Source organism: Papilio polytes, unplaced genomic scaffold (genome assembly GCF_000836215.1).
Source record: "Papilio polytes unplaced genomic scaffold, Ppol_1.0 DF823923.1, whole genome shotgun sequence".
NCBI lineage: Eukaryota > Metazoa > Arthropoda > Insecta > Lepidoptera > Papilionidae > Papilio > Papilio polytes.
Window position 1 is genome coordinate 5092682 of NW_013525281.1, and position 25021 is coordinate 5117702.

Sequence of the window (25021 nt, forward strand, 5' to 3'; positions counted from 1 at the left end):
TGTAAGCAAGACTCCGCCTTTATTGTCATCTTCAATCTTATTGATTTTTAAAAATTGGGTCAGTCGCGCTTTGAAAATTGACCACTCCGATATTTTATGGTCATATAAGGGTATGCTCCCTAAAAACGCCATGATTTAATCCCATCCTCGTCGCCAGTGAGATAAATAATTGCAATAAAACACTTTTCCGGGATGACAGCTCGTTTTATTATTGATCGTTGCTATCGCAACCAGTGTGGACATCACAGGCTCCCTTAGTGTGGCAGTTGTTTGTGACCCGTTACCTAACATTTCCAGAGTTTTGCCTTTGACGGTACAAAGTTAAATGAAGTGAAGTTACATAAAACTATGCTAGACGTCGCAATATTGCAAAGTAGCGTCGTAGAAAGTTAAATGAAATCGAATTTATCGACATTTACTTTACGTTCGATGTAAATATGTTTAAAAAAGGAGAGACTAAACTGATTAGAGTTTTGCATAAATAAAATAGTAAACAAATACGTATTTCTATCATTTTAAGAGCAATTGCACACCTTTGACTAAACTATCGCATAACTGTTCTGCGATTGTCAATTGTTTCGCAGCCAATTCAACTGTTTAGTTGCACAACTGAAAATTGAGTAATGTGCACTTCCATATAGGCTGATAGGAATCAAAGCGCGACTAAACAGTTGTGCGATAGTTTAGTTTCAGGAGTGCGCACGCTCTTAATGTAATTTGTCATAAAAATATATACGTTAAGCTACTTTGAAACTTTTTATGTAGTAAATAAAATGTAAATTGACTAGTTGGGTTACCAGACATTTTTATTCTGAGTAAATAAGAATACGCTATACGGATGTCATAATAATGTTTGCTAACTTTGGTAGTATATGTCGTTCTTAGTATATAAGATAAATTAAATCTGAAACGGAAGGGTTAAGGGTATGATAGGAACTTAAAACTGGATTATCCAAATCAGTCCCTTTAACTTTGTTTAAATGCCCTAAAGAAATCCGATCTCGATAGCCAACGTTACAAGGGTCGAGTCCGTACTTAAGTGTACACTAATTCAAAGTTCAAACGAAATAAAATGAATTAATTCTTTCATTATTGATACTTTAAATAACGAAAAAAGACAATAAAAATAGGCATGTCTATTTTCACAAAGAGAATGACTGAGATATCAATATATTCTTGTACTTTTATTTTTAATATTATAAACCCAACAACATACGACAACACAAGAACGGTCTAGTCCGTCCCTGTGTACGCTGAGCTGGCTTCCTTTTGCCACAATTTTGTACCAGCATGTCTTTAGCATAAGTTCGTACAATATTTTTTGTGGCATTAAATATATTGTATTCAAAGCTATAATGATTATACGTTTCGATTTACCCAATAGTATACTAATTTTGTTGATCCAAGCTAAAAAAAACGTAACATATTGTAATTGAAATTTTATCGTACTGTATCACACAATGCACGCGGCGTACAATTTGTACATTCAAAGTACAGGCTTCCGTGTGCTCTGACATAACATTTACATTGTAGTCAATAGCGATCCATTACGTAAATTAAACTGAAATTAATGTACTCGTATCCTATCCAATATTTTGCAACTAGAAAGAGTTACTTAGCTTTGTTTTTTTATACTATAGAAAGATATCGTTGTCATTTTCTATGTCTAAATTTGTGTATAAACTTTTTTTGTTATTTGTACAATCAGTATTAACCCTGACGAGGTTGAACCCGAACATACAGTACTTAAGGCATGGTGGTCGCACCGGCAATAATCCACGGTACTAATGCGGGACACGGGGAAACAAAACTATGTAATGTTTGTTAAGAAACACTGGTTTATTAGTGGAGATGTATCACTTTATATTCCTTCTTGACTGCTGACCAAACATGCTGCTTTACACAAGATATGTTAGTGTGCGTAACTACATGCTAGCGCGGCAACACGTGCGACCCCAATTTCATTGGCTTTCTGGTAACATTGCTAATTTCTACTAGGCAACTTTGCATATTCTTGCTATTTTTTCCACTGATTACTTGATCTTGATCACGTATTAGCTTCTTGTTGCCACGGTCGTTGACACGAACATTAAATAACAAAAGGAAAACTTTATTAAAGCAGAGTTATCAAGTTACGCGATTTGCATATTGTAGTTACTTTTAATTTGACCAAATAATGAGATTAACGAGAGCGGCCTCATATATCTTTTATCCATCAGGCCTTTAGTAATTCGGAACGATTCATGTAAAAGTACCGACAGTTTGCAACTCGACCCAACACGTCCTAGTTATTAATTAACCAACTCCCTAAAGTTGAGTTTCACTGAAAATAATTAACCGAACTACCCTGTAACTATAAAAGCGGCTAATGGATGCTTTTATGAAACCCGATGTTGTAATTGTCCAATTCATGTCAACAAACCTCTCTAATTAAAATTGTAATTATATCTAATGGTGTTCCACTTTTGGAGATTCAAGATACTGTTATCAATAACTATTTTATTGTGTTTTAACTCTTCTTGGATAGCATCATCTCTTCGTCCGTATATTCCAGTACAGTCGGCACAGAAATTTGTCCTCCAGATTAATCTATCTTCCGTCATATCAGTCATCACTACTTGATCTGACCTTTGTGTACCCCTTCTTGTACTGACCTTTATAAATTGATAGGCTCTAAGACACGGTACTTTGTGCCTTTTTGATTAATGTCATTTTGTCGCCAACGGTTGTTGTTGATGGTAGCAGTGAGAATTCGAACCAATAATAAAGAATTAATTGTAATTTATCAATATAGGCACGTCTACGTGACCTGTCTATTTGTACAGATCACTGAACACAATACTTCAGTATTGTCCTGCGAATAAAATCAATTTGTTTTATAAATCAGTGTTCATTTAATTATTAGATAAGTGTCGCATTAATTTAATCTCTTCACCTTTTATTTTACTAATTAAATTCCTAAGTTTAAAACTTCTGCGTATTAAAACTGAGTGGCTTCGAATATTGACTTTTAGATTCAGCAAAAAAATTAATAAGTCTGAATTTCGTTGAAGGTTTTTGGTAAATTTTTCTACGTGAACACTCAAAATAAGAGATTCAACTTCATCCCGCGTCAAAAGAGATTCGCATTATAACGCTTCGTTGCCTTACTACTTCGACTGTGCTATTTCTTTCATCATTTTAGACATCATTTGAGTAACGAGAATATCTGACAATTTAATAATTTCGTACGATTTCAAGACTAAGTAATATCAGGTATATTATTTTACGTTTTACCAAATAAAATGTTATAAAAATGCTTCATTCTTTTTATAGTCATTTAAACCGTAATTCGACTGACTTTTATAACAAAAATCTATGCTTATATTATAGAGGAAATAATTGTATTTCTGTATGTACTCGATTCAAGTAAAAACTACTGGGCCGATTTGGAAAAATTCTTTCACCATTAAAAAGGTAACATCTACACCATTAATAAGGCAATATCTGTGAGATACATAGGCCGTATTTTTAATTATTTTTTTAGTTTCAAGCAGATGAAGTCGCGATATGTTAACAACACACTTAAATCTCTTGATTTTTTGATTTGATTAGTGTGTGTGTACATGGACATAGGAGGAGGAGGACATGGACATAGTGACATAGGATTAAGAAGATTGGCGTTCTCTTTTCCTTATAAATAAATGATGGAAAGATTAACAGGACAAGAATGTATAGTCAGCTAAAATGCGTAATTACTTCCACTTCTCTGTCGTCTTCTGAGTGGTTATACTAGATCGTCGGTCGAGCGGGCTGCGGACTTTATAATTCTTTCTTATTTCATATAAGTACGATCCGACTCTGCTTATACTGTTTTTATCTACACTAAAAGCGTCTTATCCATGTGTATAACAGTGCGTTTCTATCTTTGCAGAACAGATCTCCTCCGCCGTCGTACATCCCCTCGGCCCTCTTCTACGCGCCGCCGGAGCCGCTTGAGGTAAACTTATTGATATAAGTACACTCTGGATATATCCGACCGATCGTGAATGTCCCTCGTTTGAAATTTATCTAGGTTAGTTATGAGGCAATAATTTAAAAATTGTTGTTTCATTTATAAAGATTGAGAGGAAATTCTCTAACACCTTCTAATCTTAATAATTTAATAATTGTAGTAAAATTATCTTAAGTGGTTATGAAACATTTTATAATGTTGCATATAGGTGTATTCAATGATGCATTTTTTATATTTTATGATTAATATTCCTTATTTTAACATAACCCACAAATCTCTTAAAAAGATAGCAAAGATAAGATACTATAGAAATGAATCATGATGTCACATTTGATTAATATTGGAAGTGGTTGAATTCCTAAACGCAATAGGACAAACTTAGTGAAGAAACGAAAAAAAATGAATCATTATTATGTTAACAAACTCCTTTATTGTATGATTTGTGTTGAAGACGTTTTTAAATACTTAAAGAGAATTTCTACTAATATTATGTGTGTTTTAATGTACTGTTGGTGTGCAGTTACTATGCGTGTTCCCGGAGCGTGGGTCGCGTGTGTGCGCGGCGGCGTGCGCGGCGGCGGCTAGGGCGGGCGGCGAAGCACGCGCGGTGCGTGGGGCGCGGGAAGCGCTCGATGCGTTCAGGCGCGACGCGGACGCGCGTCTGCCTCACGTCGTGGTAGTAGACGCGCGTCAACCGCAGACTCTCGACGCTACTATGTTAGCTAGGTATGTCTTCACACCTATCTTAATTTTATAGATATGTTTTAAAAAAATCAATATTCTTTGGATATGATCTTTCGTCGTTATTTTATACTAGCTGTTGCTCTCGACTTTGTCTGCATCAAAAAATGTAGCCTATGCTACTCACAGATAAATTACCTTTCTAAAGGTAAAAGAATTTTTTAAATCGGCCCAGTGGTTTTTGAGTGATTTCAATTTCATACAAGAATACAAATCTTTCCTCCTTAAATTAGTATAGATATATTTTATTACTATACTAATCTTAGTCAGGTTGAAGGCGTAGTCGCCCCAAGTAAGGATAGGCTTCGAGCCCCTCAGTGGGGACGAAAAAGTCATCTGGCAATGATGATATTTTAAGAAAATGTCAATTATTTTGGATTATTTCGTCTTTATTTTATATAAGACCTACTCTATTCGTTATTTAATAGTTTACAAACAAATTAACTAATGTCAATCAATCAGTTAAACATCAACAACTCTATCGACTTAGATAATTTAATTTCCATTTGAACTTAATATTGGCAAATCAATCGGCGACGCGATGCGGCGAGCGGAGTGGTTTGTGCCGACTTTTATGGAGGTGTTTGACCCACATACATGAATCTTTACTTAGTCCCAGACAAGAATCTGTAACGGACCAAGTAGTTATTAAGAAATAAACTTTACTACATCTATTGGCAAACTTTATATTTACTTTAGTTATCAATTAATTTCGTAAAGTACTAAAACTAAACAAATCCGAAAACAATACCATTCAATAAAGGGCGAATAAGGAGACAGTAGAGTAGAATAATCATACTTCATACTAATATTATAAATTCGAAAGTTTAGATGGATGGATGGATTGTTAGAGTTTGTAGCCTAAACTGCTGAACGGATCTCAATGAAATTTGGCATATATGTATAAGATAGTCTGGAAAAGGACATAGGCTACTTAGTTCTGTTTTTTTTTTATTACCACGCGGTCGGAGTCTCAGGCAAAAGCTAGTATTTAATTAATAAGTATGTTCTGAACAAAGACATTAATAAATATATAGACTAGACATAGTGCACAAATTTATTCACCGGTAATTTCTCTGACAGGTAATATATCAGTCATCAAGTTTAGTGCCACCTCGTGTCGTCGTATTGACATTTTACGAAATTATAATAAGCTCCATCTTTTGTTAAACTAAACAGTGTCACAAAAAAAATGTAAAAATATAAATATTATTTAATAACACCTTGCAATTAATTTAAAACCAATTAATTAATGACACGTTTTTTCGAGGCTGGCAATAGATAGCGTTAGTGATGATTATGTGAAAAATGTCTCAAGTGAAGTGTCAACTATGTCTACTCTATATTACTTGAATCTCTTTGGTTGTGACCGCCCTTGTCACTTATCTTATTATATGAAAACCATAAGCTACATAATATTAAGCCACATTTCTCATGAACCAAAGTTATTTGACATAGGTTTGACAGTTGTCTAAGGATCCTTTGGTCCTTTTGAAGTATTTTTCTCATCGCTTGGGAATTATGTCCTCTGTCTTATCAATTTGTATGTGGTCTTTTTAGTACTTTCCAGACAGTTTTGTTATATAAAAAAGAAAAAAAACTGCAATATCATTTTATGTATCAAAGATATAGGGTTTCTGTTTATGTTTGTTGATTTTTAAATTGAGTTTCGCTTACGTGTTTGTTGATAAATATTTTGATGTTACTCTTTAGCTGAAATCGATATTCTTTTGTTTATTTCCTCAGAAAATACATCCAATTCTCTCATATTTACAAATGCTTGAATAGAAAATGTTTTCTACATTTAAATTCGTATCTTCCTTCAATTGATACTTGAAGCCAATTAGGAAATCTCACAAGCGTGTAATGCGAGATACGAGATCTTTGAAAACTCTCCGAGATATATTTAAAGTAAAGATAAATATGCAGTTTTATGTAAACAACTTTTAATATACGAGAACCTTTAGTAGTAAAGTATAATAAATAATTCATACCTTTATGTAATAGAGTCTTAAATTATAAAGCCACGCTTTAACTACAAATTCCATAATAATATAAGTTAGACGTTTACGTTTCATTCGAATTCGAGATTCATTTGAGTAGTGTAAGACTGGCTTCATCTGTTTTAAAAATGTAGAATAAATAACATTTGTTTACTTGTTACAGAACTATCAGAGGAATAAAGAACACTCAACATATAGTACTTGTAGCTGTTGTGAAGAAAAGGTAAGAAAACTACATAATAATACTAATTGTCTACATGTAAATCTAATTTTTAATACTTATAACTGTTTTATCTTTTTTTTTAATTATTTAAAGATTTACTTCTAAGGTAATAAATAATCTGTGCCTAAAGAGTAAATATACTTATGTACAAATATACATTTGTATAATTTGCAAGAATGACGTCTTTATCTAATTTTTAAAAGAAGTTATTTTAAAACGTTTCAATTCTAAACTCTGTGTTTGAAAAAACAATTCCTAGAACAAAGGTAACATCGTAAATAACAAAGAGGAAAATGTATTTTTCTTTCCATTGTTATAACTGATCTCGTATTACTTGGAATAACCAATTTATTTCATTTTATTTCGTCTGTCGACTTACAAAAGAATTTTCTCAACTAAGGGATTTACTTCGAAGTTCAAAATAAAGGAATTTTCTAATCACCGAGCTTAAAGCTCGCTTATCAAGTTTGTGCACGTTCAATGGCATACAAAGTTTTATATTTCTTTAGACTTTTAAAAGCAGGATTTAAAAACTATCATTAATCTATAAGATCGATATAAACAATAGACTTTAGTTTGAGACCATGAAAACCAAGCAGGCGAGTTGATGACTTCGCTAATATTTTCTTTGCAATAATCATCATCATCATCATCATCATAATCATCACCATCATCATCATCACCATCATCAGGACCGTCATCATCATCATCATCATCATCATCATCATCATCGACATCATCATCTTCCTCCTTATCCTACTCCTGTAGGGTCGGCCCAACAGTTTTTTGTCCTATCTCTATCATACGTCATCTCAGTCATCACTCTCATCTTGATCATGTCACCTTTCACGCAATCTATCCATCTAGGTCTACCTCTACCGGTGTACCTCCACTCTCATGCTAACGTTCTCCTTGATACATGCGATTTATCCGTATATAATGCTCATACCATGCAACGGCGGATCCAGGGGGATGTCATGACCCCCCCTGAGCTGGTTGATCATATTTTGTCAAGCTCTTGACTTGACCACGATTATGTGACCCCCCCCTGGCGCCAAAGCTGGATCCGCCCTTGATACCATGCCTTTTACTTCTTACCTTCTCTACCACTGGGGCTAATCTGAAACTTTCTTTGCAATCATATACTTAATATTTTAAAAGCGAATGTTTGGATGGATAGATGGATATTTTTGTTACTACGTATCTCCAATAGGACTGCACGGATCCAATAAATTTTGGTATAGATGTAGAGCAAAATCTAAAGGCATGTATATCAACCTGTTATCCATCTCGGAGTGAACACAATTTGTACTTATATTCTCTAAATTGAAAAGCTCCATAATTTGTAAAACTCCCCCGAGATGTCGCTGTTCATCACAGGGAGACAATTGCCGTTTGTTAGCGACAGATAAAATTAAATATAACTTAGTTTATATCGCAGCGCCTTGTAACTTAGTTTAGTTGAAGAAAAGGATTTTTAAAACACATCACGAAGATAATATTACATCCTATTTTCTGAAAAAAAAAAAGGCTTTTATAAATTTTCATATATACTCATTAGACATAGAAAAGTCTACAGGATTTACATATACATCTGTTTATCAATTTAAAAAATACACAAAATCATTTGGAAAGTATAATCGCGGAAGTGGGTATACTAGTAACTTCAGGTAAAAACATTAAAGTCAATATCGAATATCCAGTAATACAGTCTTTAAGTCGCTACATATAACATTACGACCATAAATTGAGTCGTAACATTCTTTAGATGCGGTTAAACGAGATCGATAAACGGTTTGAAAGCTTCTATAACATCGATTTAGAGCCGGCTATTTTTATTAATTAGAATTTAAATAACAATCCTTTAAACTTTGCTATCAATAAAATCTCTTAAAACAATTACGAATAATTAATCATAGATATATAAAAGACGTCAAAATAACAAAAGATGTAATTAAAGAGATGACAGGGAATAGAAGCCGTTTGGCGGCAGGTATTGTTTTATTATCTCCAACGATAACTCGCCGAAGTTTGTTGGAATTTTGTTGTGTGCTCGAAGGACCAAGTTTGATATTACCAGTATTTACTCTGATAGTTGATTACTTTCTATTCCTACTTATGTATTTACTTGATTAAAGTATAATAAAATATTTTATATAGCAACCCTGCAATCAATCTTACTTATATTATAAATGAGAAAGTTTAGATGGATGGATGGATAGATGGATGGATGGATGGATGGATGTTTGTTAGCGTTTGTAGCCTAAACGGCTGAACGGATCTCCATGAAATTTGGCACAGGTTGAGAGCATAGTCTGGAAGAACACGTAGCCTACTTTTTATCCCTGGAATAGTTACGGTTCCCGTGGGATTCATTAATTTAGTTTTTTAATGTTTACTCGATCATTCTGCAACGGTTTAACAAATCTTATTGAAATTTGTCACAGATATAAAACAAAGTCTGGAGTACACATGGGATGAGTTTCATTCCCGAGAAATGTCCGGTTCCCGAGAGATACATAGCTTTTTGTAATTATATAGTTTGTATGTTTTCTAATACCACGCGGACGAAGTCGCGGGCAACAGCTCGTGTTTATATAAATAAGACAGTCTGTCTGTACATATATGTACATATAAAGCTCTGTAAATGAAGATGAATAAGGTTGGTGTTCGTTGATTAGTTGGTAACTTGGTGCACAATACTACATGTGATTACCTTGTTAAGAATAAAATTTAGTTGTCCTGTCTGTGTAACTGTTGTAAACACAATTGTTATGTGATCAACACTATTTTAGATTTAATATTATAAATATACCCTAATGTTATCTATTAGTGTGGCAATAAGTTGTGTAATCCAGGGTAAGTGTCAAGTTGGCAACACTGTCATATTTCTTAAAGTACGATAATTTGCTCTTAAATAGAAATACCTCGCGAACACTTTAACTAGGGTAATTACGTAATTTCAGTTTGTGGGAAAAGCGTAGGCTTTATTTCCGAAACTCATTTGCGTTATACCTTTTGTTGTGTATACTACACATAGTCAAGTTGTTAATCGCAAATTACCTTTATAGTTATAAACGAGTCACAGTTAAATAAAATGTAAGTAACCCAAAATGTTTATATTACCATAGTTATGATCAACATATATAATTTTTTACTAATACCATAAATGCGAAAGTTTGTGTGTCCTTTGTTAGAAGGATCTCGTAAACAGAACTGAAATTTAGCTACTTAGCCTTCTTTAATTCCGCGCTTACGGCCGTGGGTAATAGCTAGTCTTCTAATAACTGTACAAAAGGATTCACTTCGTTTATAAAGCGTACCCCTACTATGTATTCCGATTACGAATGTCTATTTTGGTTTATGAAAGTGAGTATATTTACAATAGTAGGGGTTTGAAGTGCAATGAAAATTATACTGACATTATACGATTGAGGAAATATAATAAATTCGAATAACATTATCTGCATGTTTACATTCGATTGAAGTCGAATTACTCAAGTAGACGGAGTGGGCTATTAAGATAGCGACGTTGATAAATTCGTGACGTACAAAACGTTCGGATTACGTTAAGTTTTTTTTAATCAACTTTCATTTTTAATAAAATATATATCAAAGATATTGTAGTCAATTTACGTCATATAAAAAAGAACGCAATAGATAAGTTCAATAACCCTGGATACATGTAACGCTTTTGGTGAATTACGCAATGCACAATACAATAACGAACATTTTGAAAATCCTCTTGAATTAATTGTCTACAATAAAACATAAAAAAATTATATTTGCTCTTTAAAGTCTATCCTAAAGTTATTTCTAATAACTTTGTATAAAACGGTTTACAAAAATTATACAACAGCCCTTTGAATAGGTTATGTGTCTGAATTCTTACTACGATCTTTAGATCTAAATTTAACCCGAATGGATTTAAAAGGTAAATTAAAATACGATTAATAATAAAAAATGTCATACATAAAGCTTAAAGTAAATATTGTTATTTTAAAAGTTGAGTTACTTTTTTGGCATTATTATGAAATGAACGTTGCAAGTTGCATAGTCGCGTAATAAAGAAGTCCGCCGTGGCGCCATGTCGCTTGCTCATCGATTACCACTTATCAATGTAATGCAGATAATCGATAACGCATCGTACATCGTATATATTAAAATTCAAACCACTTACATTTCAAGAGGTTTATATACATATTCTTTTATCCAACAAATTTGAAAACGTTAAAAAAGTAAGAAACTATGTCCACACTAGATGCCTATTTATTTAGCCTATTTTGTCTGAAATTAAAAAATGTATTATATTAAGAGAAGAGAGTATTATATTAAGAGAACTAGATGTTTACATTCAGATTGAACTATATTATCTTTAGGTCTAAAAATATATCTTTAACAGTAGGACAATCATAGTTTGATAGAAATTCTATCTCTTTGAGCTCTCCTACTCTGAAGCCGTTTAAATTTCTCTTTATTATCTTCTTTTGATAGAAAATTAATATCTTTTAATCGAAATATATTGATTTGTATCGTAGAATACGCGTTCTTTTGTTATCTCGAACAAAGGTTCGCAATCCAGTGCTCGAGGGTCGAGTTAAGGCTGGTCGTAATTAAAACAACCTATCCAAGTGGGATCGAATCAATTGTGATTTGATCTGCTGAATATAAACCTCTATGATTCTATCAAGTAGAACAAAATCAATTGAACATCGGCACAATACTATTTGAATTGCCTTACTTTTGTCGTACAATAAAAGTAAAAGGACCTATTTTAATATCAAGAATAAGTCGAGAATACTATTCAAATAAAATGGACAAGACATTTAAATGTACAGATGTTTTATTTCAAGACCAAACATTACGAAATGTCTCACGATAACATTATAACTAAAATTAAATAGAATCCATATTAAGATATTGTACAAGACAAAACTGAATAAATCTAAAGATCCCTAATGTTAACAAAATCAACACAAAATATAATATTAAAAATATGAAGCTCTTATATACTAAGAACTTGTTATCAGAAAACTAGACATGCTTTTGCACGTTGCTCTGAAATTCCGAAGTGAATCATGGTCTATAAACATCGTAACAGCAGGAAATGCACGCTCGCCGGAAGGTAAATGTTCTGGAACATTCTACACGGCAAGGTACGGGGCGGGTAAGAAAGATATCATGCAAAACTTCTTGCTGCAAACTTTACAATATAACGTAACATAGATAAAATGTACTGTGTAGCTTTAAACAATTCTTAAACCTTATTTCTATCTCTTATTAAAATACCACTATCGGTAAGCTCGGTCTACGTTACGTGTTTAGGACGCAAGAATGGTCAAAGCAACTTTCTATGGCGCCTCCTGTGAGACTGTATAATTCTAAGAACTATGGCCCTTCTTTCTGTCTAGCCCTTGGCGATAACCTGCAGACTATCAGCCTAGTTCCAATTTGACTCCACTAGAACATAGGTGGGCTTATTCCAGTAAATTTCTCCACGGCCTCTACAGAATAAAATATTATAAATCTTAGTTTCACAAGAAATTCGCACCGATTTCTGCCGTCCCACAATCCATTTAATGAAGCAATCCCTTTTACGGCCCATAAAGAGCCCACAAAGTGATCCCTTGCCATTGGACACTAAAAAGCTTTAGAGCTTTACAGTTGTGTTAACGTATCAAGGTTGGAAAACATTCTTTGGTGGTATAATTTCCGATCCGTTGTAATTTGCATCCTGATCTCAGTATTAAAATAAATTAAGGGAGACCCTTATATTCTTTAACTTATTTGAACCATGATTCACTTTATTATGTTTTGTAAGTTAGCTGTATTCTTACTTCTTACTATCTTACTTCTTACTATCTTACTTCTTATTTCTTACTTCTTACTTCTTACTTCTTACTAATACTATAAATGCGAAAGTTTAGATGGATGGATGGATGGATGGATGGATGGATGGATGGATGGATGAATAGATGGATGTTTGTTAAAGTTTGTAACCTAAACGGCTGAACGGATTTCGATGAAATTTGGCATAGATGTAGAGGATACTCTGGAAGAACACATAGGCTACTCACATTTGTTTTTTTTTTTATTTCCGCGCGGACAGAGTCGCGAGCGAAAGCTAGTTTATCCATAATTAAATAAAATTTAAATTAAAACTGTAAATTCGGGCCGTCGACTTTTAGATCTGTACCGAAAACTTAGAGTTCATTACAATGTTGGTCTCTAATAGAAATTGTTGTGATGTTTGTTTTGTACAATTAAGCTTAAAAAATGCATTTTAGTATCAGAATTTAGTATCAAAATTTTAAAGCCAAAAAAAAGTTCTCTGTGAGCTGAACGTTGGACATTGAATGACAGGAAAACAAAGGTTGTAAAAAACACAAAAAATTTTTTGACTCTTTTGACAATGTTTTTAACCAATGCCAGTTTTCATATTTTCAGAATAGTGTAGTAACTAATAGTATGAATTTCATTTACGCATGTTTTTATTAATTTTTACTTAAAAACATTGAATTTTTATCGTGTTTTAACTGTAGTCGTCGTAATATTAACTTCAGGAGATCTGAAATAAGAAAATATTAAACCTTCATAAAAGTTAATTTTCCTTATTTTGTTCTAGTGTTTACCTCAAAGACGACTTCGCAGTTCTGCAATACCTGGAAGCAGGCTTCAACCGGGTAAGTTTTCCTATAAATTACTGGGAGTTTTCTTCCAGGTTATTTTTAAGATACACTTTCTTTTGATTTATATAACATAAAAATACATTATAGCATTATTTTGTCTATAAACAGTGGTGCAACATATTTTACAGTAACACTTCACGGCCTTAAAACTAGAATTGTATTCTACAATCATTCATTCATACTTCTTACTAATATTATAATGCAAAAGTTTAGATGGATGGATGGATGTTTGTTAGAGTTTGTAGCCTTAACGGCTGAACGAATTTCGATTAAATTTGGCTTAGATATAGAGGATAGTCTGGAAGAACACATAGGCTACTTGTATTTGTTTTTTGTTTTTTTTTAATTCTGCGCGGTCGGAGTCATGGGCGAAAGATGAATGAGTGGAACGTAGCTTAACGGATCTTGATGATATTTGGCACAGCTGGAGAACATAGTCTAAAAATACACATAGGTACATAGACAATTGCAAATAATTTCAATTAAACATAAAGTTGAGTTTCTAAAAGTGAATGAGAGATGGAAAGCCACATTTATCTAAATGCCTGTCAAAACATATCTTTTGTACCACAATTTAAAAATAAAACTATTAAACATATATAAGACCTCATTCTCATTTCCTCACTGAAAGTGCAGATTATTCTCAGAACGTAGCGTTAAGTCTTTGATAAGTTTTGCGGCGCGGAATTCGCAATATCGTGATAATAGAATACCTGAGAAGCTTAGATGATACTCATCGTAGCAAACAATCAAACAAATGATAGATGTATTGAATTTTATGAGTTCTGTCGCTTTATTTTTATTTTATATCCCTGTAGTCATCAATCCTAACGTTACTATGAGATATAGTCCTCATATAGAAGACTCAAACGAAAATACACTATGTATCACTTTAACTTATTAAAACTTTCGTGAGACATTATACTATATAAATTATAACACGGCTAAACTCACGTGATAACATTCGGTGTAGGCACCGACAGTTTCGAACCCGTTGGGGGTCCTTCTTCAGGGTGAGTGATTAATCGGGTATACTCGCTAGCGCGTCGCGACGGTCACTGCGTGCCCTCGCCCGCATCGCGCGTTTCGACAGGGCGGGGGGCGCGGGGGGTGCGGGGGGTACACTATTCACTATGTGCGTCGGCGCAGACGAGCTCGAAACTGACGTGGTGGTGTTATTATTATTAACGGGGGCACAAAATACACTTACAATGTCCACTAAGTTGTCTTCGACATTGTCGATCTTATTCCGCTTCGCATTCAGCAGCACGGGTTCCCACGCGGGTGGCAGAGCCCAACATTTTCCCAAAATTCCCAAAATTTTCCGACCCCTGACACAAATACAGAAAATACTGCGGTCCCCTAAAGACCGGGACCCTCTGGACAGCCCTGGGGTCTACGAAATTCCATGCGATTGCGGTAGGAACTACATCGGAGAAACGGGGCGCAACATAAAAACTAGACTCACGGAACACATCCGGAGCATTCGCAAGCTCGACAGCAACGCCTCGGCGGTGGCGGAACATGCCCTTGCCTCCGATATGTCACATTATATTAGGTTCGACAAAGTGAAAGTGCTAGCCCGCGAGAAGCATTTTGTATCCCGCAAGCTTCGTGAGGCAATAGAAATCAGCCGTCGGCCTAATTATAATAGAGACAAGGGTTGGGCTCTGCCACCCGCGTGGGAACCCGTGCTGCTGAATGCGAAGCGGAATAAGATCGACAATGTCGAAGACAACTTAGTGGACATTGTAAGTGTATTTTGTGCCCCCGTTAATAATAATAACACCACCACGTCAGTTTCGAGCTCGTCTGCGCCGACGCACATAGTGAATAGTGTACCCCCCGCACCCCCCGCGCCCCCCGCCCTGTCGAAACGCGCGATGCGGGCGAGGGCACGCAGTGACCGTCGCGACGCGCTAGCGAGTATACCCGATTAATCACTCACCCTGAAGAAGGACCCCCAACGGGTTCGAAACTGTCGGTGCCTACACCGAATGTTATCACGTGAGTTTAGCCGTGTTATAATTTATATGTATCACTTTGATAATTGATTTTCGCCTTTTTACAAATAAAAAATAAAAACATTATCATATTCAAATGAAGCAGGGGATAAAATAATCAAATTTTAAAATAGATTAGTATTTGAAAAGCAATAACAAAGATCACGCAACAGTCCCCAGCTGCAAATACTCGTCTTCAATACACGTGCGAATGCAACTGATAGTTCCCGATCATATTGGATCATAACGCAGCTTGCAATGTCTATTTTTAGCATCTTTAATGCGATCTGTGCAACACCTGCGTTCTTTATTGTACAGTTCAGGGAATATAACTCTTTTATATATAGACTGCATTGAAAACACTACCGATCTACGGTTGTGGAAAAAAAATATAGAGACGAAGATAAGTCTCCCTAGAAATGTACACTAAAGAACGCGTACAACCACTCAAACATTTTACTAGAAAGTGTAAACGCATAGTTTCACGTGCCAGTAGCTAGCATGTCAGCTGCAACTTATATTAATGGCATCTTTATTTTCTGTTTTTAAAAGCATTATGGTATTACTATAGTAACTGTTGTTAGGTGATGGTGGAGACAGTAGGTAGTACGGCATGGTGCGGCGAGATTCTACAAGCACGTGCCGCGGCAGCAACATCGCGTGCGCAGGTCGCCGCGGTCGCCGCCCTCGCTGCTGCTGCAGACCGCTGCCGGGACCTAGTTGCTGTTACTGACGACCAGCAGAGGATTCTTGTAAGTGTTACGATAGTATCTTGATTAAAGATGAACACATGAGTTAGAAGGGACGTGAAGACGTAGAGTAGTGAATAATGTAAACGACTTAAAATGCCCTGATCAGGTGGAAACAAGAAAGGGGGATAATGATGTGTTCATTAATCAGTACGGCTCCGCTTTTGTCAATTAGTTTTAACTGAAGATTGTTTTAACAGTTGACAAACAAGTCATGGGGCCGTATGCTGGGGTGGCGCGGCGACGAAGCTCCGCGCCCTCTGGCGGAGACGGTGGGCGGAGAGGCGCTGCGGCTTGCGGCAAGCGGCGCGCGCGACTGGGAGGCGCCCGTCATGCTGCGCCGCCGCGCTGCGCCAGACCCCATCCTGCTGCCCTGCCGCGGCGCATCCGTCGCACTGGCTAGGTAATTGCTCGAAAATCCTCAGCTCCAAGAAACTCACCGCCAAGAAATCGAGAAGCCGCGTCTGTTTTGGCTAATCTTTAAAACAGCTGCACCGATTTTTGACGGGAAGGTAGCTGATATACGCAAGCATTGTTTTTTTTAATTCCGCGGTGACCAGGTCACGGGTGACCGCTAGTTTTTAACAAATCATTAACCAATCAATCAGTAACAAACATTAACCAACTATCGAGCCTGCAAAAATGTGTCGTTTAACAGTAGTGTTTTAGTGTAATGTTTAAAATGTATTGTCCCATTTCCTAGGAGCACATCTCACGTGGTGTTCGTGTGCGAGCCTGGCGGCGGGGAGGGCGAGCGCGCGCGCGGCTCCCTGCACTCCATCAGGCGGGGCTCGCTGGACGTGCGCTCCGTCGCCTCCGACGGGCTGCGGAGAACATCTCTAGCCAAGCTGCAGGGACTTCCACTAGAAGCTCCCATCACTAAGGTAATATGGTAATGAGGTCAATTGACGATGAATGCCAAAAGTGTTTTCCAGCCTGTAAAATTCTTAAAAAAGTTTTTAAAAAACATATCACGGTTAACGCTTGAATCAACGAAGTATTTTGTGAAAAAAATGTTATATTTTACCAACACACTAAAATCAAAATCTGACTTTTTTCGCTAAACTAGTTCAGTCGTTTTTATAAATTAGTTGTCTGTCACACTGGACACCATCTAATTAAAGGTTAAATTGTTACGAGAAACACCACTTGAGGGCAGAAATTAAATATTTTTTTTTCCAGGTGATATCATTACTATCGGCGGCGACAGAGGGCGCTCCGCCCTCCACTGTCGCCTGCATTGAACGCGCCGTCGACATGCTGCGGACCTCGGAGCTGTACTCGCCGCAGATGAAGGAGGACCCCAAGCTGAGGGCAGAGGACCCAATCGCGACCGACCTCATTGGAGCACTGCTCTCGGTGAGTGCACATTGTCTGTATATTATAAAGAGGATTTTAGTATGCATTGAAATAACTCAAAAACTACTGGACCGATGTCAAAAATTCTTTTACCATTAAAAAGCTACATTATCATTGAATAAGCTGTGTCTTAATTTTAAGCAAACAATGTCACAAGAGCAACAGCTAGTAACTTATATGTTTGTTATTTCAGTAACCAAAGAACAGTCCTAATATTTCATTACCACAAGTAATTAGTGTCCCAACTCTCCCAGTGAGTTGACGTTAAAATTGTAGTGGTTTTCAGTGTTTGAAAAAAAGTGAAGTGGTTAACTTCCGACTGCTATTAGGTTACATTAAAACAAGCTTTAAAAATTCAATTAATTTGGTGTAGACTAAGCAATTTTTAACCTAAAATATTTTCTACGTTACGTCTATGCTTCGTATTTTTAAATAACGGGTCCAGTATAAAAATACTGGTATATTTTTACGGGATCTGTGAAATCCAATTTTAAAATCGTTCACATGATATGAAATAGAAGACGAATTTTTCAGCCGTGTTTTTTGAATTCCCAACGAAATTTAGCAGATATTTCTTTACTTTAACATATAAAATTAAACAAAACATATTGTTTATTACAAAGCGCAATCCTATTTCTAAATATAACTGAGTTTTTTCAAATAAGTAAATTTATAAAACCGATAAATTAACTACAAACACAAAAATCTATACTTTTTTATATTCCGTAATAATTTGTTTTATATTCACATTATTTTTATATGTGTATGTATTATATATGTCTACTAATTGTTAATTATTTGTTTACGATCCTGTATTACTGCGGACAGCGGGAGCAAGTGAACACAAATTTGTTCTTTATGGTAGGATATGTTTACCGCAACCAACTGCATTGACCTTCTCGTCTTGCCTGAAACATCTCAATAGACTAGTGGCTATCACAATCCTATTCCGTTTAAGCAGAGTGCATTTCGTTTATACTACTCATATTGAATATTAGGGATTATTTCTAACAGCCACCCCGCTCAAGTTTCATCCGTCACACCTTTTGCGACGAGGGGACTTATTTTATTTCCCTGGACTGGACTTAAAACTTATTTTATTTCTTTACGGTTCTATATGTCACCTTATTGGTGATAGTGGGACTAAAAGGTGGGACGGATGAAACTTTGTAATTATTTTTCACGTAGACACCTGTCAAAGCCATGAATTTGGTATTGATTTTTTTGGTGTCACTCTTGAAAATTCACCTTAAAAAATCGCAAAATTAATTAATTATACATCTACAATATTTACATATTATGTTCTCTGCTTAGACAAATCCTCGTCTACCTACCTATAGTAAACTTCTACGTTCTTTTCTGTTATGTTCTATATCTTCTTTACTATTGTATAATTTAATATTAATTTCTATCTTCGGCTCAAAAATTTATATTTACTATGACACTTCAGCATGGTACATGATATACTGATAACACGAATGTATTTTTAGACTTAGTTTTAGTTGAAGGTAGTTTTGAAAAAAGTACACGAATGTTTTCACTACTTAATGAAGTGTGTATCTTTGTGCAGCAAGGGCCGACTAACGTCCTGTCTTCGCGGCGAAGCAGCAATGACTCCACAGTTGTCAGGTCTCAGACGAACAGAACTAACATCAAACACAAAGTAAGTTAACAATTCTTTTACCATACTATCGTCGCTCACAATTGTAATGTCATTAATTACTCTACTTATTCCTATTAGACTTCGGGTCAGCTACGCGAGCTGCTAGATACAGCTTTAAGCTGGGAGTTCGAGATCTTCCGTCTAGAGGACCTGACTCGCGGGAGGCCGCTGGCGCACCTCGGGCTGGCGCTGCTGGGCGGACGCTTCGACGTGTGTGCCGCGCTGGAGTGCGACGAGCGCACGTTGCTGCACTGGCTTACCGTCATCGAGACAAACTACCACGCGGTTAATACCTACCACAACTCTACGCACGCCGCCGATGTGCTTCAGGTAAAATCGTAATTACTTTCTTACCATTGTCACTGATTATCATTTCTTCTTAACGTAGATTTCCCAAACTGAATCTGCACTCCGCGAAATAGCTTAATGTATTGCTATACTCAGTCATTAAGTTGTTTGTAAAATACATTGGGATTTGCTCTTTTGATTAAATGTCTCCCAGAATGTATCTCATTTCTATTTGTCTGGAACTTAACCCCGTAATAGCAAAAGGCAAAATTCTTCAAATATTGTTTCGTAACTAGAATAATTTCACCTTAATTCATCTAAAGCATTTGTTCCTGTAATGTTAGTTTCAAGAATTACGTGGAAAGAGAGTACTTAAGATCCTTAAGTTAAACAAGATGATCCACTCGACTGAATAAACCTGTAGAGGTCCCAAGTAGGCTTATTTAGTATTACGACTCGCAAACGTTTGTAGTGTGGGAACCACATCTCATATGTAGCTCACAGAAGATTAAATTGTATTCACGTGTTTTACGTTGTTGTTCCTGACAACTTCGTTATTACAAATCAAACTTATAGTATTTAGAAAAGCTGGTTGTGAATCGGGTTTTTTGTAAAATTCATGATGCCACAACCTACACCTTATTTTCTTACAAGAAACACTACACTTTTTAAACAGGCCGTAGCATACTTCCTGGAGAAGGACCGACTGAAGACACTGCTGGAGCCGCTGGAGGCGGCGGCGGCGCTGATTGCCGCAGCGGCGCACGACATCGACCACCCCGGCACCTCCTCGGCTTTCCTCTGCAACGCGCGACATCCCCTCGCTATACTCTACAATGACATTTGCGTGCTCGAATCCCACCACGCCGCGCTCACATTCAAACTCACACTCAGTAAGTTTATATGTATACAGTTAGCAACTTTCATCTATCTATGGTTCTCCAAAAAGTTTTGTGCACCGTGAAAAGTCGGACAAAACAGTTGCACGATGAAAAGTGGAAGAAGGTTACATTTTCTTAGATCGCGTTCTCTTAAAATTAGACGTATTAGACGTTGTCCGTTTTAAGCAGGAAAATAATAGACAAGAAAAAGAAGATGACTAGGGAGTTATTAGAACGGAACCACAGACACTAAAATTTATTTTTTCCTGTAGACGATGACCGTGTGAACATCTTCAAGAATCTCGACCGCGACACTTACAAGACGGTCCGTCACAACGTCGTCGACATGGTGCTGGCCACCGAGATGACGAAGCACTTCGAGCACCTCGCCAAGTTCGTCAACGTCTTCTACGCCAAGTCCAGCGGCAGCAAGGAGGACGGCATGCACACCGACGTTAGTATACTAAAGTTAAATTATTACAACTTTTTATCTTTGTTTATTGTTATGCAACCTCTTTCTTCAGATAAAGAGGTAGATTCCAATTGCAATGTACTTAGTCATATCTATGTAATACACTTGCCTATTTTAATTAACGTTGTATTTTTTATTAGGAACCTCTGTCTCTGGACACGACAGCTCTGTCTCTTCCTGAAAACGTGATCCTGGTTAAGCGAATGATGATAAAGTGCGCTGACGTGTCCAATGCATCACGACCCCAGAAGTTCGCATTTGAATGGGCAAGAAGGTAAAAAACCATATTATGGTTATTAGTTAATCTCATCTTACTTTTGCTTTTCTCCTCTGACCTGTATCTGTATGTGTCAGGATCGCGGAGGAGTACTTCCTGCAGACGGAGGAGGAGAAGGCGCGCGCGCTGCCGGTGGTAATGCCGATGTTCGACCGCGCCTCCTGCTCCGTGCCGCGTTCGCAGATCGGCTTCATCGACTACATCATTATTGACATGATGGAGGCTTGGGCTGGTAAGTACTGTTGTACGAGTAGTTTGCCGATCTTTGAGCTTTTATTATCCCACTAGTTTCTACCTGTGACTTCGCGTATAGTAAAAAAAAACAAAAGCAAGTAACCTATGTGCTCTTCCAGGCTGTCCTCTATATCAATGCCAAATTTTATCAAGATCCGTTCAACTGTTTAGGCTACAAAAACATCCATCCATCTAAATTTGCGCTTTTATTATTAGTAAAATTAGACTTGTCTTACACAGTTAGGTGGCCAAGATAAACAAAATATGGGGATCTAGAAGTAGAAAGTAGTTAGTATCAGCTTTATTTTAAAAGGAATGACATTCACACATTTTTATAGCATTCATTGACATGCCGGAGTTGGTGAACCACGCGCGCAATAACCACACGCGCTGGCGGGAGCTGGACGAGGCCGGAATCAGCTCGCTGGCGGATGTGAAGCGAGCCATGCGCCAGCAGGCCATACAAGCCCCGCCTACCTCCACCTCAGAGCCCACCGCAGAGGAGTGAGCGAGCAATGGATGCGGCAAAGCGAAACACTCGCAAGTGAGCGATGAATCAATGTAGTACAGTGTACAGTCGCATGGTACGAGAGGGACGGTCACGCTCGAAATCATACACAAAGTACAGTCGCGTACGAAAAGTTTATAATAAAATTGTAAAATCGCTATTTATTTCGGGAGTAACATGCGACTAAAAACTGTTTTCCGAGAGCAGCATATTCGTGCACAATAGAATTGATGTGCGGTATCCAGCGGGCAAAAGTTAGTAAGTCGAAAAAACGTAGCATTCTCTTTCAAGTCTTTATTATTGGATGTATATTTGATAAGTTAATGGATACCTTTGGAATAATGTTGAACTGCTTTATGTGTAATATTACTTTGGAATTATCTAATATATGTACGTAAGACAAACGTAAACTGCATTGTGCCACGAATAGTTTTGATGTAAGTTAGCACTTTGATAATTGATTTTCGATGTGACACTGTTCTAAATGTTTTTTATCTCATATTTAAAACTATTTCTACAACCGAAACACCTGTACAAAAATATGTTGTCTCTCTTTGAGAACAGGGATAATGATGTTCTTGTAAATGTGTTTCGGAAGTGGAAACGAAGCTCTAGAGAGCAGGATTGAGATGTATGATGGACAAAGAGCACGGTACGCATTTGGTGTCAACGTAAAAAGTCTGAATTGGATCATAGGCACGCTCGTTGCCTGACGGATGTGTCCGAAAATACGCTTATTTTATACTACTTATAACCATAGTATAAGTAACAGTAAATTCTATCAATGTTATCTACATATTCATATAGTATTAGGATAATAAATATTCTATATATGTATTTTTCATAATTCTGTCATATTGTAAGTAGGTTCATTGATTAATTTTGCGTAGTATGGATTGAAGGCTACTATGCCTTGGAGACGGGTAATTATTTTGTGTAGTTAAAGTATATTTGTTTTGGTTCGTGTCCGTGATTAGAGTGCCATAGATGTAACGTCAGCCAGCAAAGCGGCAGAGATTGTCTCTGGTCGCACGCCATGACATAACTATTTATTAACTGTCTTATCAATCGCAGTAATAGACATAGTCCTTCTTTTTCCTAACTGAATTGGTCCACTTTACACTTGAGCTTTCAGAGAATTCCTATTTTTTATAATAACTTTTATAATACCTATTTACCGACTATTTCGGCAACTTCATATCAAAATTTCCAGTTTTTGAACGATTTAAAAAATTTTCTCCGACGTAGTATTTGTTACTTAGTTTTATTTTAACGTTCCTTTCTGAAGAATTTTAAAATTTGATACCCAAAAGTTATATGTTTATATATCTGGTAATCTAGGCTACCTATTTACTAATCGCTTCAACACTACGTATTTAATAATTTATTGTATTAATAAGGTAAATGATACGTCTATAAATCCCGCTACATACGCTCAGTTTTAACTGTTCACTTCAACTGACAGTTAGGACTGAACAGTTGGATCGAAAAGTTAAAACTGTCAATTAAAGTTGAGCGGATGTAGACTTTAGATTTATTAAGGTTGACATTTATTCGTCTTTATGACGCTGGTACATATAAGTAATCTGTAATGATGTAGAACGTAAAAATTTATTGAATTTTTTAATACGCTTTCTTGTGCTCAATGTCTAAAAACGGTCTAAAATTGAAAAAAAAAATGATTCTTCAATGTATACTTTATTATACCTATACATCTATCAATATATTTATGATAAATTTATTATTAAGTATGTTATTGTAGATCGGTGTGTTCAATCTCATATTTTTAAAACGTATAACCAAAACGCACTTACTATTTGTGTAGCTGACTGTACATGTATTTAATGATACTGCTGAATAGCTCAATTTACGTATGTTTAAAAATAGATTTGAAATTATTATATAGCACAAAGAACATATAACTACTTCGAAATGGAAATTCTAAGCTATTTATGTTTTTATTTATATATTAAATATGTTAAGATGGTAGTGTGTGACGGGGGCTGGTCCCCATATTTATTTGTGGAATAAATATATTGTTATGGATTACGCATTAATATTGCGTTTTATGAGTACCAACTAATAAATGTTTTATTGAAACTAAATATTTTTAAAACTTTGTATAAAAATATTCGTCTACAAGTATCGGTTTAAGTCTCAAATAAAATTAACACTGACACTTAATTGGTTTATAAAAAAAACAAAAGCTGAGCAAACGTAAAAATTATACTTTTATTTTAAAGTTGTATAAATTTTCTATACTTTTTAATGACCTAAAAACAGGTAAAAACAGATTTTTAATTTCAAAACTGCTATAACATTTTGATAAGTTTTTTTTTTCATCTATTTGATAAATTACAAGAGACTTAAAGCGATAGATATATTTTAATCTGTAGTTTTCCATTGAAATATTTTATTAATGTGTAAGAGTTGTTTATTGCTTCAACTGTGTAATAATGTGCGTAACCTAAACAAAAAAAATCAATCAAACCACGTATAATCATATATCTACATTAATAGGTAATGTATTGAATCCTTCGTAAAGAAATTATTTGCAATTAAATCAATAAACAACTGGAAAGCATTTTTAATGAATGTCTGTATTCGAAATAATAAAATTGACATTGTTAAGTGTTGTAAATAAAGAAATACTTAAAACATGTCTTAGTTTTATTTAAAAAACAACTTTAACTCAACTTACATAGGTTATTAATTAGTTTAGATAAAGTTTGCCACTTATGAAGAAAATAACCTAAAAAGTCCTAAAAACCAAAAAACTTTTAAAAGCAGCAATAAATGGATTCATAAAATACCAACATAAAATAACTATATTTACATATATACGAGCGAAATATGTCACGTATTCGCGAGAATAGTTTCGGCAAACACGCTTTACCCCAACATAACAGAAATATTTGCTAACCTCAAATATTTTCA

At 35.7% G+C, this 25021-nt stretch overlaps 1 protein-coding gene across 4 annotated transcripts in view; it reads left to right on the top strand.

The window, feature by feature from the left end:
• LOC106102424 (high affinity cAMP-specific and IBMX-insensitive 3',5'-cyclic phosphodiesterase 8A) overlaps positions 1-24743 on the top strand; it is a 103841-nt gene extending 79098 nt beyond the window's left edge. For all 4 annotated transcript variants that reach the window (XM_013281898.1, XM_013281900.1, XM_013281901.1 and 1 more), the window contains 15 exons: positions 3914-3979; positions 4515-4720; positions 6902-6961; positions 13587-13644; positions 16238-16405; positions 16603-16805; positions 17106-17286; positions 17585-17761; positions 19332-19424; positions 19503-19754; positions 20389-20605; positions 20866-21047; positions 21206-21339; positions 21420-21574; positions 21915-24743. In XM_013281898.1, the coding sequence (XP_013137352.1) occupies positions 3914-3979; positions 4515-4720; positions 6902-6961; positions 13587-13644; positions 16238-16405; positions 16603-16805; positions 17106-17286; positions 17585-17761; positions 19332-19424; positions 19503-19754; positions 20389-20605; positions 20866-21047; positions 21206-21339; positions 21420-21574; positions 21915-22084 (2322 nt within the window). In that variant the 3' untranslated portion in view covers positions 22085-24743. The remainder of the gene's footprint in view (positions 1-3913; positions 3980-4514; positions 4721-6901; positions 6962-13586; positions 13645-16237; positions 16406-16602; positions 16806-17105; positions 17287-17584; positions 17762-19331; positions 19425-19502; positions 19755-20388; positions 20606-20865; positions 21048-21205; positions 21340-21419; positions 21575-21914) is intronic.
• Positions 24744-25021: the final 278 nt, after the last annotated feature.